Source organism: Peromyscus californicus, unplaced genomic scaffold (assembly GCF_007827085.1).
Source record: "Peromyscus californicus insignis strain IS unplaced genomic scaffold, ASM782708v3 Scaffold_4__1_contigs__length_199733344, whole genome shotgun sequence".
NCBI lineage: Eukaryota > Metazoa > Chordata > Mammalia > Rodentia > Cricetidae > Peromyscus > Peromyscus californicus.
In genome coordinates, this window is record NW_026294562.1 from 23,589,172 (window position 1) to 23,603,203 (window position 14,032).

The window sequence follows — 14,032 nt, forward strand, 5'->3', positions numbered from 1 at the left end:
CTTTCTCTCTTGTTGGGTTGCTGTATCCAACTTTGATATGATAGCTTTTGTTTCACCTTATTATATTTTATTTTGTCATGTTTTGTTATCTCTTAGAGGCCTGTTCTTTTAAAAAATGAAATTAGCGAATCACAGAGTACTCTGAGGAAATGTCAGTAGAGGTGAAGAAACTGAATTAAACCCTTGACCCTTTAATGAGCTGATGAAACATCTATGTCAATCAATGTCCAATCAAGACATACCTCCTCCTAAGAAAACATCTTTACTATGCAATGTAGCATGTAAGAAGAATAGACGCAAGGAATTGCCAAGCATTTGCCTGGTTATCTAAGCCTGGAATCACAACTGGACAGAGACAGCCAATAATCCCTAAGCTCCCCTCTTCCCTAGGCACAGCAGGCACCAACGACCACTCTCGCACACTGACTTTGACATTATCTCTCAGCCTCTTCAGCAAATGGCAGATGGGACAACATTTATTGGCCACTCTGGATCTAAGGCTGGAAGGGGGACTCTTTTTTTAAAAAAAAAAAAAAAATTATTTATTTTTATTTTATGTGCATTGGTATTTTGCCTGCATGTATGTCTGTGCGAGGGTGTCAGATCTTGGAGTTATAGACAGTTGTTAGCTGCTATGTGGGTGCTGGGAATTGAACCTGGTTCTCTGGAAGAGCAATCGTTTTCTTAACCACTGAGCCATCTCTCCAGCCCTGGAAGTGGGACTCTTAACACAATTTTGTAGATGTAGCTTTGTAACATCTGTTTGGAGCATTCTCATCTTTCCTAGACTTATCTGTAGACTATCTTAAAGCAGTTACCTGAGACAAGGAGCTAATTATCTTCGATAGAGCTAACACAGCGTGATTTGAGAATACATATAAGTATTCCCACATGACAGCAATACATTTTGGGGGTGTCCTGGCCACTAGAGTTTCTGCAACAAAATAGAGTGGAATGTGCTATTTTAGTAGTTTTTATGAAGACTCTAGATAGAATCTTCCTATTACATAGTGTAGTTTGTGGCCTAGAATCCCAAGCCCATCAGCTTCGGTTGGCCGCCACTGTGTCTATGATATGTTGCCTTGGCCTGAAGAGAGCTATGCAGTCAATATGTTACCTGCAACATGAAATTGCTTCCTTCCTCCGATAAGCCTGCCAAACTGACAAGAATGGTCAGCAGCTGGTGATAGGGGTTTTCAATGTGAAGAGGTTATAAGTCTTTGCAAAAGTCTATGCAACCTAATGTTTCCATATTAGGGTAGAAAAGGAAAACCAGGGCCGGGAACTCCAGGTAAGGAGGAGAACGGGTCTTGTTGCTGTTTTTCATCTGCTCAGCAGAGACACCATGGGAAGTGACTGAGAGGGCCAAGGCAGAGAGAGCCTAAGAGGATTAGAAGTGAAGCAAAGGGACTCTGCACATAGTCTGATTAATCTGCAAGTCTATGTGAGAGCCTTTGTGCCTTACTCAGAAGCCGAGGTAATCTCTGCTTTGGGCAGCATATTAAGAAGTTAACATTTTCTTAAAGTTTTTTTTCCAAACAATGAATTAGAAATCAAAGCTCAGAAATGGTCCTTGATTGTTTTCCTGTGAGGAATGGACACACAGTGCATAGATATACATAGATACAGATATAACTGTGAATATGTCCATGTGTATGTAGATAAAAAATATAGAAAGCATTTTAGATATAAAGATATACATACATATTTCCTACAGAACAATGGATTTTAAACTTTCACAATTCACATTTATTTATTTACTGATTGTGTGTGTGTGTGTGTGTGTGTGTGTGTGTGTGTGTGTGTGTGTGTGCATATGGATGTCGTGGCATGTATGGAGGTCAGAGGACAACTTGCAGGAGCTCTCTCCTTCCACCATGTGGGTTCCGGGACTGAACTCTGTCTTCAGGTTTGGTGGCAAGTGCCCTAACTCACTGAGCCGTCTCCCTGGTTCCACAAACATTTTTTTTTTTGACTTTGGAAATCTTTGTGCAAATAAATGGCCAATGTGGGAAGCATGTAAAAGACTGGCCAGTAGTCCATCAGCAGAACTGGGCCAGGGTACAGTCCCTTCCAGCTGAGGCTTTCTCATCTCTGCATAGGCAGCTGAGGGCCCTTGAGAGTCCTACACAGAAAACCACTACTCTAAGAACTCATTTTCATGTCATTATAAAGATTCCTTAGAATTCAGAGATTCAAACACACATTCTGTGCTAAACAGACTTTGGGGGAAAAACTGGGTCATAGTCTACTATGAATACTGGACCAATCTGGAGAACAAAGGGATTTCACTGCTCCTGGGGCTGTGTGAGTACAATATAATTACGGTTTTCAGACTTGTACCCACAAGCACAGAACCACACACTTACATTCCCTGGACCTAACCTGGGGATTCCCTGCTCTCTGGGAGGAGTTGAAAAAACAGACACCAGAAGAGGAAGCTGCAGACAGTGGAACAGAGACAGGCATGTAAATGACTGAGAGCTGGCTGGTCAGGTCAAAGGATGTGCTTTTCCCAGTCCACAGAGTCCACTGTTTCCCAGAACGTTCCCATGAAGTTCAGCCTGGAGGAAAGTGCCTCCAGTCTGTGCAGCTTTTTCTTTAGCTGGTTGCCATAGGGATGGGTTGATTGTCTAACAAATTGCAAGGCAAAACAAAACAAACAACATTTTGGGATTAACTCTGTAAGAAAGTTGCGTTGCTACTATGCTTTCCCACCACAATATATGGATTTATTTAGCATTTAGTGAAATCATTGGATAGCTTTCCCATGAGAAAATTTAATTTTAGTAGGAGTGGACCGGACTAAGATCTAAAAGCTGTGGGTCTCAAACAAATGGTTTCTTTTTTTTCTTTGCCTACTATGAAGGGTAAGTATAGATGGAGGGAAAAACAAACAAACAAACAAACAAACAGGCAGGCAGAAAGAAGCAAAGAAAACAACCTCTGTGTACATAGCCTGTTTTCCCACACATGACGGCTTCTATATTTCACATCACAGTTTACAAGCTCTTCAAAGGAGTCCGGGGGCAAGTTTTTGTCACTTGGGGGCTACATGGTAAGAAAGCTTCATGAAGGCCACACTCAATCACCATTCTCCATACCTGGCTGTAGAGCTCCACAGAGGACTCTCCCTTGAGCTGATGGCCTGTGAGGTAGGTATTGTGGGAAGATTCTATGTAATAGTAGGAGAGAGGAAATTGCAGTTCTTTCTTGTTCTCCCGTGACTCATCATTTTTTGAGGCGAAATTATCCTTATCCATCAGAAACCTAGACGAAGCACATTATCTTAAGGCTGCATAAGAGCAATGTATACCCTTAAATGACATGCAAAGGGGATCTGAAGACTTACCTTGCAAACCCTTCAAATGACATTAGGCCCTGATGGCACATACTGATGCTAGGCTCGAATTTCTGCAGGGGATTAAAAAAAATGCATTTTTTTTTTTTAGGTAAAGAAAACTAAGAAGGAGGAAGTAACACTACATCATTTTTTAAAAAGCTGTTCTGTTTTCATTAGGAAATGTCTAAACCAAATATTTGAACTAATTTAGCTATGTAGTGGTAAGAAGTAGTTTTCAGTCCAAAAGAAAATATTTATTATATGTGAGTTTATTATACCAAGCGTATTTACTTAAGAGAAAAAAGGGAGCAAGAGGAAAGAATAAGGCGGATTTATTCAACAACACTGTGCATTATTGAGGTGAAGATGAGGCTAATAATGGTGGCTACCTTCCAGCAGTGGTGGGTGGGACGAGATGATTCTCTTGGCACATCCCCTACCAAACATACATTCAACTGAGTCACAATGGACCCTCAATTTTACCATCTTTAGCAGTTAAATATAAAGGCTACGCAGCTACTCCACGGATTCCCAATCAGGTGATTAACCTCATTCTGCTGGGTGTGACTCTGCCACAGTATAAAGTTTCACTCTCTGTAGCTGCCACCCTTTATACAGCCGTCTACTCTTGCCTGGGACTACTGGGGCAGTTTCCACCATTCACCAGTCTCCATCCTTCATCAGCACAGTTTATTATTCCCAAATGGGCTCACAGTGACCTCTTCAAGTATAAATCATGCACCCCCCTGCTCAAAATTTCCCAAAGCTTCCCGTTTCACACGGACAACCTCCACCCTTCCTGTGGTCTAAAAGTCCTAGACGAGCTGGTCTTTGGATACCAGCCTGAAATCGCATCTGCCAGTCCTGCCTGACTCTGATTACACTAGCTTTTTTGATGCTCCTCACAAACCCCCAGCTCACTCCTGCCCCAGGGTTTGAGCTAGCTGCTTATGTTTCTCTGAGAATCCTCTTTCCCTCAGAACTTCAAATGACTTAACTCACTCAGAGCTCAGCCCAAATGCCCCTCTCCAGCTCAGTCTTCTTTATCACTGCCCTGCTCATTTTTTTAAAAAACAACTCATTCTTGAAATTACATATTTGTTTATTGTTTGCCTCACACACCAGAATGTAAGCTGCACAGAAGAACTTTACCCGGTACTATGTTCCCAGTTCTTGGAACACAGATTGCAGAGCAGGAGCTAACAAATATGTGTTAAGTGACAGGTTGAAAATAGAGGCTGCTGTATGTGTTAGAACAGCAAGAAGGAACTGGGCACAAATTCCTTAATTGTCATTGAGTCAGAGATGCCCTAGGACCTATGTTAATTACATGATAAATAAGAATACCTATGGACTTGGCATTAAAAGAAATTCTATTTGGACCTCAGATATGAAGGCCTTGGGAAGATGTATCAACAAAACAAATGCTTAGCATCAAATTATCAGATCAGTCAGAGGCACGCCACAGACATGATACCTGGATGATGCTGAGAATTTCATCGTACGTGCAGTGTTCTCCTTGGCAATTCACCAGGAAGTCATTGAGCTGGAGGATGCCAACCCCAAATATGCCCAGGGATGTGCTCTCAATCCCAGTGCCATTAGTCACAATGCTTGCGGCTGCAATGGCATCAGATATCTGCCTCTGGTTGTCAGAAAGCTGCTGCTTACTCTTAATGAACAGCCCCAGGTCTGAGACGTTTCTGGTCAGCAGATCTGAAACACAGCCACCCACAGCAACGGATTACCCAGAAGCCTTTTGACAGAGTTCCTCTGGAGATAATGGTGTTAGGGCGTCAATGCCCTGGTGAAACTCTACTCTGTTTAAATAAGGGGCCAAAGTCAGTGTGTATTGCTGACTTCCCACGGTAGAGGGAAAAACAAAATGAATCAATGAAAAAATAAAAGAATCTAGGGGCTGGAAAGATGCTCAGCCTGGAACTCGCTCTGTAGTCCAGGCTGGCCTCAAACTCACGGAGATCCACCTACTTCTGCCTCCTGAGTGCTGGGATTAAAGGTGTGTACCACCACATGTAACCCAAATTCATATTGAAACAGAGATTTAAAAAATTATGTGTGTGTGTAGGTGCCCTGGGAGGCTAGGGTGTCAGAACCCCTAGACCTATAGTTACAGATGGCTGTGGACCACCCGATATGGGTACTGGATACTGAACACAGGTCCTCTGGAAGGTCTGCAATATTTTCAAGTCTGAGCCATCTCTCTGTCCCAGGGTTTTTTGTTTGTTTGTTTGTTTTTGTTTTTGTTGTTTTGTTTTGTTTTGAGAATAACTGCTTTTAAGCTTTTATTTTGGTAGAGACCAAAGAACCATACTCCTAATCTTTTCTGTAATTTTTAATTTATAATTATGAACATCTGTATACAGATTTGGCATCAATACCATTTTAAAATTCATTTTGGTAATAGCAACTCTGGAACAATAAATATAATATGTAGAAAAATAAAAAATTCATTTTGGTAAATGATCAAAGAACATAGTTGGACCCTATGTAAAGAGTATGTTTAGTTCATCAAGAAGCCACCATACTGACATTTTACATTTTAACTGGAAGTGTTCTAAGGTTCTCATTGCTCCCATTCAGAAAAACTTGACAGGGCTAGTTATTTCAATTTTAGCCTTTTGGGAAGACAATGTGGTAATTTCTTATAGAGCAAAACAGAGGCTTATCATACAATCTAGCACTCTTAGGTACTTAGTCTAAAGGTTATAAAACATATCTCCACATAAAATTATGCATACAAATGTTGATAGCAGCATATCTATACAATGGAATATTATTCAATTTAAAAATAAATTAGCCATTGAGTTGAAAAAAAAAGAAGCAATGTAAATGCACATTGCCCAGGGAAAAAACCCCATTCTAAAAGACTGTAGGATTCCGATGATATGATATATCCCAGAAAAGGCACAGTTAAGGACTAGTAACAAAATTGGTGACAACTAGAGACTTACAGGGAAGGAGGGTAATTTGAAAAGGTGGGGCAGAGATTTTCAGGGCAGCAAAGCTGTTCTGCCTAATACTGCCATGTATACATGTCACCATATGTAGAACCCATGGAATGTACAGCTCTATGGAAAACCATGGATTCCAGTTACCAGTATGTATTGATAGTGACTGGATTATAACGAATGTACTTTACTAATGCAGGGCATTACAGACAGGGAAAGTATGTGTGGGCAGATAGCTACACAGGTGTGCAGGGGACCAGTGTATGGGAACTCTATGATTTCTTCTCATTTTCCAGAAGCCTACAATGGGTCTATAAGATAAAATATGATGATTTAAAAGATGTAGTTACTTGATTAGTCTGTAGATATGCATGTTTTGAGAGCTGGACAATAGTTAATAAGGGCAATAGAAGGTTATAAGTAATTATGAAGTAAGTACATAAAAAAAGGGTAGTGTGTGTGTGTGTGTGTGTGTGTGTGTATGTGTGTGTGCACGTGCACAAGTGTGCAATTTTGTGCTTTAGTTCTATCAAGAATTTAGGAGAAAAATGATAGGCTTAAAAATTCATGGGTGACTAAAATGTGTAAGTAGGATAGAAGGAGACGTTCTGGTTTACAAAGAAGGAAAAACTTCTTCAATGTTCAGACGGGGCCCTATGCTGAGGTGACCAAAGACTCGCCTTAACAAAGAACAGACATTCACTGCCTGGGCCTGAGTAAGCAGTTACCTATGGGTAGGACAGATACTGATGTTTCTCAATTAAGACACAGTCCAAACCTTGTGGGCATTTGGAAATGGTTAGGAAAGGGAGCAAGGTTGTCAGGGTGACCAGAAGGCATTCTTAGTTAAATACCCCAGTCTTAACTAAGTGCCAAAAGAACCACGTGACAATGGATTTCCCACAGCACCTGCCTACCCCTCACCACCAAATGACCTTGGAAACAATTCTCAGTGTTTCAAAAAGCTCCAGGTAACAGCACACCATGAGTAACAGGCTGAACGTTTGTATGACTGGATCTCCCACCTTGGTTTCTGGAGAGAAAGCTCCCAAAGGGAAGTCCTGAAATGTTAAACCAACCTAGGTCAGGCTGAAGGTCACTGGTGTTTTCTTCAATGGTCAGGTTGGTGTACAGAGGGGCTGACTCAGAGGCAGACCGATTGCAGGGCACAGAGTAGATGTCAAAGATGTCCTTCAGGTCCTTGCGGCTCCTTACGCTGAGGGGGGAATGGAAAACACCTCCCGTTTAGAGCTGTCCTCTAACTGTGGGCCCCAGAAAGAGTAAGAAGAAAGCCCGCGTCCTACCTGAATGATTTGAACAGCTCAACAAATTCAATGAAACTCATGTTACTGTCTGAAACCATGAAGCTTTGGAAACCCTTCATTCCTCCCTTGATGCGACCATGCCAGCTGCTGCTGCTCCACGCACTGCAGAGAAACACCGCTGTCATTGGCACATGCACATCCCAAGTCATTCTGCCTCAACACTCTCTGGTGACAATCTGAGCGAAAAGGGAAATGATACTATCCTGGACGGTTTTTGTTGTTGTTGTTGTTTTGGGACAGGGTTTCTCTGTGTAGTTTTGGTGCCTGTCCTGGATCTCACTCTGTAGACCAGGCTGGCTTCGAACTCAGGGAGATCTGCCTGGCTCTGCCTCCCAAGTGCTGCGGTTAAAGGTGTGTGCCACCACCGCCGGCTTCCTTAATCAACATTAGTCAGAGGGAATAACTATGCACTGGTAACAGTGTTTCTAGTTTACCCAACTGGGACAAAACACTGGGGTTAACAGTCCTTCACTAACAAAACAGTTCTTTGGAAGCACAAATTGATAAATCAGGGGGGAGTCTCCTAAATTTAGTGTGTCTGAAGAAAAGTCATGTTAAAAAAAAAAGGATCCCCAAACTCCTCATTCACAATCTATGGGAAGCAATTCATGTTCTTTTCTGTATTCTAATTATGGAAACACATCCAGGAGGCAAGCTTGAAATGTGTTAGTGTCTTTCTTTTTCCTTTTTTAACCAGTTCTTCAATGAAAACAGGGAAGAGCTTTTAATATTAATGGAAAATGTGAGTCAGAAAAATATTACGAATGGAAAGAAGCCAGCCCTGCCTTGGAGCCCATCTGCACCTACCAAGACTACTACATCCATTCACCATAAAAATATCATCGCTCTCAGGCAAATAGTCAGTCTGGTCATTTCACTACACTTTTTATTTTCTATGTGGCTTACTCAAAGTAGTAGAAGAAATGTTTTGACTATGGCTTTCAGTCAAATCAACTCACAGGATATTTCTTTCTCTTTTCATTTCTTTTCTTTCTTTCTTTCTTTTTTTTTTTTTTGAGGAAGGCTTAGATGGGGAGGGGCGTTGGGATAGGGAGACATTTCAAGGGTTTATTTATAAGAAAGTACAAAGAACACTGAGTAGCCAATCCACTTTCAACTTTGCTACCAGTGTTCCCTCACTGGAAATTATTTAGTGTTAAGATCTCTCTGGATGGGTTTACAGCTGTGTGCAGGGTGGGCCGCTTAGGGTGCAAGTTCAGGAAGACATGAATAGTTCTTTATCACCAAATCATGCTGCAGTTACACAAGTGAATTCCTGTCTTCCTCGTTTCCAGTTCCACCCTCGGCTGTGGGGCTCTCTGACTCCAGGGGCTCAGCCTCTCTTTGCCCCTTAACAGGGTTCAGGCTGGTGTCACTTCTGTCTTCCTTCTTTCTGTCCTAGAACTTGTAAGTGGGGACTGGTCCTGCCCCTGGGGCTGAGCCTTTGACCTCAGACCCGGCATGCTAGTTTCTCCTCCAGAAGATTGCCCTCCATCACTCTGTTCTGCCTTTCCCCGCTCACAAGTGACTTAAATAATAAAAGGTAAATACACTCGATCCAGGTGGTTTGTCTATTTTATATATCCAGGTTCCCGCATGGGCTGAAAATATAAAGGATTCCAACTCTTCTCAGTTTTATTATAAATCTGAATTTACAGAATGGGTTGCAAGAGTAATAGAGAGAGTCGTCTAGCCTTCGGCCGTCTTTACCAACTGTGGGGCTGAATGCACAAACACTAAAAGTACAAGTTTGTCACTCACGGTGTGAGGGAAGTCATCCCTTTAAAAGATAATTAATTCACTGTGGAGTTCTTAACCAATAGCAAGGAGAAAACCCACGAGAGCGATTACACGGGGCATGTCTGTATCTGTGTGCATGTGCTACTGTGTGTTGAAATGAACATTCCCAAAGCCGGCGTCTGTCTGCTGAGAACCACCTCTCTGTGGTACAGCGAACAGAACCTGCTTTACATTGGTTCTGCCTGGATCTTCCACATTTCTTTGGCTGTTGTGTATGGGGTGGCCATTCTGGCTCCCTTTGGTAGCTTTTCATTTTATTATTACTTCTCTTTCTAAGACATAGATTTTTTGTTTGTTTGTTTGATTTTTTTCCCCCCGGTTTTTCGAGACAGGGTTTCTCTATGTAGCTTTGCACCTTCCCTGGATCTCTCTCTGTAGACCAGGCTGGCCTCGAACTCACAGAGATCCGCCTGCCTCTGCCTCCCGAGTGCTGGGGTTAAAGGCGTGTGCCACCACCGCCCGGCTGTTTGTTTGTTTTTGAGACAGGGTCTCGCTATACAGCCTGGGCAGGCCTGGAACTAGCTATGTTGGCCAGACCAGCCTCTAATTCATAGAGATCCTCTTACCTCTCAGCTGCTAAGATTAAAGGCGTGTGCTGTCATGACCAGCAAAGGCAGAGGTTTTTAAAAGTCTATGGTCCTTACAACATCATTTGCAACAATCCCAGCTTGGGGTTTAGGTAAAGCTATCCAACTTGTTGCAATACTTACATTAACTTCTCCAGGCAAGCATAACTTCTACCACATGTCAGAAAAGCAGGGCATGTATTTTACTATCAGTAAGGTCAGGCAGCGTACACTCAAATTCATTTTTCCCCTTAGAATGGGGCTATCTGATGGAACCTGGTACAATGACACACATGATCTCTATCAGCTCGGGAGCCATTAGCCACCTGTGATGCAATTAAAATGCGACCCAGGAACTGATTTTCCAATTAGTTTAATTTTGAATAATTGAAGCTTGATGTTAAATGACTACAGGTGGTCAGCGGCTAGAACTAGATGGTACAGGTTCAGAGAATCGCAGCAGCTTGGCTTCTTACTACTGCCTCTGATCTGGGAAGGGATTATAGTAGCAGGAGAAACTATGATTATATTTTCAATTAGGGGCTTTTCAGTTTAACTGTGAGTTAGAACTAGAGACGGGCTTTGCATAGAGAGCAAGGCACACGCCCTTCCCCACAGCTGAAGTGACGTGGAGATCCCCTGTTTCGTCATGTTAAGGCCCCACCTGGATGGACTCTAGTTTGAAGAAGACAGCACAGGGGAGGAGACTGGCCTGATGGGAGATGACATCCCGGTAGCCAAGTTGGGGGACCCAGCCGTGGTCAAAGAATGAGCTCTTCTGGAATGGAGGGGGTTGGTAGGGTTAGCGATGACATTGGCGTCTGCAAGGATGAAAGGAAAAGAAAAGGGGGTGATGAGTTAGCTCCTATCTCCCCTCCCTTAAAAATCAGCAAAACAATCCACGCAACTGATTTTTATATAAGAAATATCTAAATACTTTGATGAATGGGCCAATCTGGTGGGTTCTCAGCTGGCTACAAGCTAACATGAGAGCTTTAAAAAAGCACACAGATGCCTAAGGCCTTGGCAAAGAATATATAAATGGCTTGGTCATGGGTGTGGTTGTGACATTGGGCATATTTTTAAAAGCACTAAGATCCAGTCAGTTGTACTCTGTATAGATAATATTCTTTATCTCTATATTGCCAATAATGGCAAGCTAAGGAGGTTTTCTTTCAAGTAGAGTGTGCTTGTAGAAATACCTCCCAGGTTTCATATCTCATTAAGACAAATAATTTTCTCAAGAATTCCCGCCAGGGGCTGGAGAGATGGCTCAGAAGTTAAGAGCACTTGCTAGTCTTACAGGGGACTCCAGTTCCATTTCTAGTACCCACATCAGGTGTCAGGTAACCCTAGCTCCAGGAGATCTGATGCGAGCTTCTGGCCTCTGAAGGCACCCACATGCTGTGGGATGTTCTGTATGGCAAATGTGTTGCTTATTAGTCAATAAATAAATCACTGATTGGCCATTGGCTAGGCAGGAAGTGTAGGCGGGACAAGGAGGAGAATAAAGCTGGGAAGTGGAAGGCTGAGTCAGAGAGACACTGCCAGCCGCCATGATGACAAACAGCATGTGAAGATGCCGGTAAGCCACGAGCCACGTGGCAAGGTATAGATTTATGGAAATGGATTAATTTAAGATGTAAGAACAGTTAGCAAGAAGCCTGCCACGGCCATACAGTTTGTAACCAATATAAGTCTCTGTGTTTACTTGGTCGGGTCTGAGCAGCTGTGGGACTGGCAGGTGAGAGAGATTTGTCCTGACTGTGGGCCTGGCAGGAAAACTCTAGCAACACCCACACATGTGTGCACACACATAAATGTTTTTAAAGGGATGTAAAAAAAGAATTCCCACGACGTCAAATTGAAATCACAGCATAAAGCCAAATCTGTGGTTTTTTTTTTTTTTTCCCATAAAAGTAAAACAAAAAAGTTCAGATGTGAGCGGACCACATTACCGGACTCTTCCTGTTCATTCACGTCCTGAGGGTCAGAGCCGCTCCTGCTCCGACACTCTCTGTACATTTTGGCCTTGCGAGTCGCCATCTCATCGTCAGTCGCCTCTCCGCTCTCTCCCTGAGAACAGAAATCCCACCATGGCTCCTGGACTGTATCGCTCTCCCCCCAGTGCTTTAGTTCAGGTAGCCTTCTGCTTTCTGACCTATGTCCTTCAACCTTGTCTCACCTGGCGAGACCAGTCAAAAGCTATATCAGGCTGCCCGAGTGACCTCAGGTCATGTTATCCAGTGTGCTCCTTAGTGTGAAACAGTGTCCCCCCGGAAAAGGAGGCTGAGGAAAGGACGCGCACTCCTGAAATCTCTCGGGACAGACACGATAAGAAGCAATGACGTTCTATAAGCCTTCCATGAGCAAAGCACAGGACTGTTTTAGATAGCTATGAAACAGATGCATTCATTATGCCATAATGAAAATATACATTATATAATCAACAATACACAGTGCTACTACATTCTAGTTTGTTCCATATATAGCATTGTGGGCCTTCATAATGTGATCTTTCTACTTTCTTTTTGGGTGATTTTATTTGGAGACAAATGTCTTACTCTGTAGCCCAGGCTGACCTTGAACTTACTGCAATGCTCCTGCCCCAGCCTCTGACATGTTGGGATTACAGGAGTGAGGCACCATGCCTGTTACTATCCTTTTGCTTTTCCAGTCCTTCTTTACCCACCACAGAACTTGTACTCTAGCCTCTCACACACACCTCTGTATGTGATGCTCTAGCCTCTCACACACACCTCTGTATGTGATGCTCTAGCCTCTCTCACACACCTCTGTATGCGATGCTCTAGCCTCTCTCACACACCTTTGTATGTGAGAGGAATAAGCAAAGCATTTTAGTCTCTCTGCTCTCTCCTCTGTGGCAGATGCTTTCCTTTGTGTTGCCTTTGGAAAACCCCTGTACACACTTTAAGACCACCACTCTGAGGTCTTTACTGCTTGCCTCTTCTCTACTGATACAGACAGCTCCTTACAGGGGACTTAACAATGACTCCCATTTACCACGTACTGTGTTTAAGCCAATGCAGACTTCTAAGGACTTTGCTTTCTCCTTGGTGTCTTCTCCTTGCTTGATTCCTGACACTGACCCTGGCACCTGAGGAGTACATGGCAAGTCCTCCTAACCATTGTTTTATAATTTATCTTGTCCACAACTCAAACAACCTAAGGTGGCTATTTTATCCAGTGTGCTCTTCACTGTGAAGAGTGGCTTACAGCAATGTAGAGCACATCTTCGTCTTAGAAGGCCGGGCGTGATGCTTAATAGACAAATTTACTCTACCCTCATGAGCATTTTCTTCTTTTTCTTGGTGGTGCTTATGCCCAGGGTGTTGTTTCTCTGCATGTTGGGCTTCTCAGCATTCTTTGCTGACATCCCAGGGCTGGGATTTCTAGCGCTCCATCGTCTGCCACCAAACAACTCCACAGCATGAGCCAAGGTTGGGCCTTCATACCGACCATCCTCCTACAAAGAACCATACGCTGAACACAAGAAGCAAACAGCAACAGGGAGTAAATATTAATGGTCCCAGGAAATTCCCAGAGATGGATAGCTCAGGCATTTACAGAGAGAAGTATGATCTGGCCACCCAGGTGGTTCTGTTTCAGACTCTAGGAACTTCCTGTTGGTGGGTTGATTGTGTCCTTGGTTGTCACATCCTAGGTCAATGATATACCCATCAGCTGGGGGAAAAACAAAAAACCAAAACAAAACACTTCCCATCCTGGTCTCCAAGGTTATTTAGGAACTAGTCCCATGGGAAAATTCATTCAGACTGTACGTTAGGGACTGGGGATGTAGTTCAGTTGGTAGAAGTGCCTAGAATGCACTTCAGAAATCTTTAAGACTTCGAAAATTATGATTCTTGAGAAATTGTCTAGTACCTATGAGGCTCTGAGTCAATCTTTAGTACTCTCCTTAAATTTATTTCCATTTAGTATTTCCTGTAACCTTTATTTTTATTCTATCTACCTACCTACCTACCTATCTATCTATCTATCTATCTA

At 42.9% G+C, this 14,032-nt stretch overlaps 1 protein-coding gene across 1 annotated transcript in view; it reads right to left on the bottom strand.

The window, feature by feature from the left end:
* Positions 1 to 14,032, bottom strand: part of Plce1 (phospholipase C epsilon 1) — a 300,119-nt gene that overhangs the window by 59,816 nt on the left and 226,271 nt on the right. Inside the window, 8 exon segments of the mRNA XM_052713591.1 lie at positions 3,105 to 3,270; positions 3,353 to 3,414; positions 4,821 to 5,059; positions 7,392 to 7,528; positions 7,617 to 7,739; positions 10,716 to 10,824; positions 11,962 to 12,079; positions 13,308 to 13,490. Of these exon segments, the coding sequence (XP_052569551.1) occupies positions 3,105 to 3,270; positions 3,353 to 3,414; positions 4,821 to 5,059; positions 7,392 to 7,528; positions 7,617 to 7,739; positions 10,716 to 10,824; positions 11,962 to 12,079; positions 13,308 to 13,490 (1,137 nt within the window).